Raw genomic sequence first — 3,733 nt, forward strand, 5'->3', positions numbered from 1 at the left:
TCAGCATACAGATTGAATAGTATGATGAAAGGATACAACTCTGATGCAAACATTTCCTGATTTTAAACTGTGTAGGAGTAACCCCTTGTTCTGTCCAAATAACTGCCTCTTGGTGCGTGTACAGGTTCCTCATGAGCACAATTAAGTGTTCTGGAATTCCCATTCTTTGAAAGGTTATCCATAGTTTGTTATGTTCCACACAGTTGAATGCCTTTGCATAGTTAATAAAGCAAAAGGAAACATCTTTCTAGTATTCTCTACTTTCAGCCAATATGCATCTGACATCAGCAATGCTATCCTTAGTTCCACGTCCTCTTCTGAATCTGGCTTCAATTTCTGGCACCTTCCTGTCAGTGTACTGCTGAAACCATTTTTGAATAATCTTCAGCAAAATTTTAACTGATGATATATGAAGGGGGGATAATAATCAATGTAATGAAACAAGCTATATGAATGGTTGAATGTGAAGCTGATGATGTGCCCTGTAAACTTTCACTCAATCCAAAATAAAAACATTTAATAATAATTAAAAAAAATGTTACTATGAGGACTAAGGTAAACCTGACCAAAGATATGGTGTTTTCAGTTGCCTCATATGCATGTGAAAACTGGACAATAAATAAGACTGGAAAAGGATTGCTGCCGTTGAATTTTGGTGTTGGAGAAAAATACTATGGAAATAATACCAGGACTGCTAGAAGAAGGAACAAATCTGCCTTGGAAGAAGTACAATTGGCTTGTTCCTTGGAAGCAACAATAGGGAGACTTCGTCTTACTTTCAATATGTCAGGAAGGACAAATCCTTGAAGGACATCATGCTTGGTAAAGTGGAGAGTCAGTGAAAAAGAGGAAGACTCTTAAGATGGATTGTTACAGTGGCAACAACAATGGGCTCAAACATAACAATTGTGACAATGGTGCAGAACTGGGCAGTGTTTCATTCTGTTGTAGATAAGGTAGCTAAGATTCATAACAAACTCGATGATACATAACAACAACTAAAGCAACCTTAGCCTAAGAACCTTTTTGTGTTTCTGTTAACACAACCATCCATTTCAAGTCCTTAAATGATGTAGGCATGGTGTTACAGCTAGGGATGCAGGGAAGGTGGTGATGCAAAAGAATCACATTTTCTCTGGCTGTGTGCCTAATCCTTAGGGGGAGGGGCAGTTGCTTGATAATAAAGTGTGTGTTATTTTTAAAGAAAGCTAAACTAAAATGGTTTTCATATTTTCTATTTAACAGTATTTTCAAAAGTCTTTTAGTAATGCAAAAGTTCAATTATAGAAACACCCAGAATAAAGGACTTAACGTCAGATAATGATAATGCTATCTATAAACAATTAGTGAATGTTCAAAATCAAACAATCAGGCCTTATCTGATAGAGACTTACTATTTTAAATAATTTTAAAAATGTATGTAGCATAAAAGGAGCTCTGGTAGCGTAGTGGTTATGAATCGGGCTGTGAACTGCAAGGTAAGCAGTTCAAAACTACCAGCTGCTCTGTGGGAGAAAGATGAGGCTTTCTGCTCCCGTGAAGATTTACAGCCTCGGAAACCCTGTTCAGGGTCACTATGGGTCGGAACCGACTCCACGGCATTTAACAACAACCACATGTAGCATAAAATATTGAAGTTTAAATAAAATTACTTATAGACAGCATTAGGAATTTAATAAATTACCGTATTTCAATGTGAGAGATGTTTCAAATAATAAGACTGCAATTAGCACATCTTCTTTAAGTACTTTATTCCTTAAGCTTAGTCGAGCATGAGCTTCAGATAGGGAAACTCTAAAGGAAAAGAAAAATTAATGTCAATCTCAAATGTGGGTTATGCAAATAATTTATATTTGGGCCCCAAATCAAGACATACATGAACATTAGCTACACTTCTTTAAAGAGCAGCATATTTTTACTATAAAATTTTATAAAATTTCTTTTTGAAAAAAAAAAATTTTTTCCCTAATTTGAATAGAAAGGAACCCTGGTAGCATAGTAGGTTATGCATCAGGCTGCTAATCTCAAGGTCAGCGGTTTGAATCTACCAGCCGCTACAAGGGAGAAAGATGAGGCTTTCTAATCCCTTAAAGATTTACAGTATTAGAAACCCTACACAGGGTTGTTATGAGTCTGAACCAACTTGACAGCACACAGCAGCAGCAACAGCAATTTGAATATATTCCAAAAGACATGTATCCTGACAAAGAGTCACTGGCTTATTGTTTTCATCCTACCCTGCACCTCCACCACTACCAAGTTCTGTTCAGATAAATACACAGTTGGGGAAATTAATCTTACTAAATATATTCATTTCTTTGAGACACATCCTGGATATTTTCTCCCAGTCCTTCATCTATCTGAAGTCCTTACAGAATCTAGAAGGAATCTTAGAGTTCAAATTCCCATCAGATGATTGACTTTCTTCTGCAATATCCCACGCTCCTCTTTTAGTCCCTGTTTAATCTCTCCTACGATTCATTGCTGCATGAGGCAATCCATTTTTTAAAATTAAAGCTTTGATTACCTGAAAGATTGGCCTTGACCTTTCAATAAGGCAGATGCATTATATTTGAGAGATATGAACTTGAGAACCAGAAAACTTGTGTAGTGTCTCTAGTATTTACTAGTTGTGTGATGGTGTAAATAATTTCATTTCTGAGACTTTTCCTCTCTTGTGGAAGCTCAGCTATAAAATGGGGATTGTAGTAATTTATAGGATTATTGTAAGTTCAAATAAGTAAAGCCATTTGGAAGTTTTATGACCAACCTACAAAGTTTATATAAATGTAAGATGATATTGGCTTCATTGCAATTTCTACCCATTGGTCCTTGGTTCTGTCTCCTGGGACAACACAACAAGCCAAATCCTTCAAAACTGATAGCTAGCTCAACCACTCAAAGACGATTTATGATAGTGACCCATGTTTCCTTTTCTCCAAGTTTAAATATTCTTGGTTCCTTTAATATGTCACGAGACACTATTTTTCGTCTTCTCACCATCATAGCTGGGAAGAGCTATGGCGTTGTAGGGTAAGAACTGGACAGCGAACCACAAGGTAGGTAGTTCAAATCCACCAACTACTGCTCTGTCAGAGAAAGATGAGGCTTTCTCTTCCCACAAAGATTTACAGCCTTGGAAACCCTATACAGGGTTGCTATGTGCCAGAACTGACTCCATGGCACTTAACAACAAAACAGCCATTTAGCTACTTCCTGACCAGGACTGGCTAATACTCTTTCAGTCCAAGTACTATAGGTATGATTTGCTGTAGAGGTAGAACTAGCATATTTTTTTGCTCTTGATACTATATTAATACAACTTCAAACCTCATTATTACTAATACATAATTGTATACTCGTAAACATAAAAATAATGAAACCATATGTCTTTTTCGTATCTTCTCGCAATACGATCCTTTATTACACATTCACACTTGTACTAAGAGTTTGAGTTTAAATGAGAACTTTACATTTATCCTGTTAACTTTGATGGGTTTAGACTAAGATCATCATTTGAGCCTGTGAGGATCTTTCCAGTTCACGTAATTATAAGTTTGATTATGTTGTTGAAGTACACATTTAAGCCCCTTCGAAGAATGCACCAGGACAGAATATGCCCTGCAGAGAAGTGGAAGAAAGATTCAGCTTCATTTCACTGGAAAAGCAAAGGTAGTGCAGTCCGGCACCTGCCCACAGAAGTGGGAGCAGGCAGGGCTTATTTATACAGTAT

The 3,733-nt window shown here is 36.8% G+C and overlaps 1 protein-coding gene across 1 annotated transcript in view; it reads right to left on the reverse strand.

The window, feature by feature from the left end:
• MCMDC2 (minichromosome maintenance domain containing 2) overlaps positions 1-3,733 on the reverse strand; it is a 54,107-nt gene that overhangs the window by 6,359 nt on the left and 44,015 nt on the right. The window contains exon 13 of the mRNA XM_006860077.1: positions 1,685-1,794. Coding sequence (XP_006860139.1) covers positions 1,685-1,794 — 110 coding nt within the window. The remainder of the gene's footprint in view (positions 1-1,684; positions 1,795-3,733) is intronic.

The sequence above is a fragment of the Chrysochloris asiatica genome, unplaced genomic scaffold (assembly GCF_000296735.1).
Source record: "Chrysochloris asiatica unplaced genomic scaffold, ChrAsi1.0 scaffold00036, whole genome shotgun sequence".
Lineage (NCBI taxonomy): Eukaryota > Metazoa > Chordata > Mammalia > Afrosoricida > Chrysochloridae > Chrysochloris > Chrysochloris asiatica.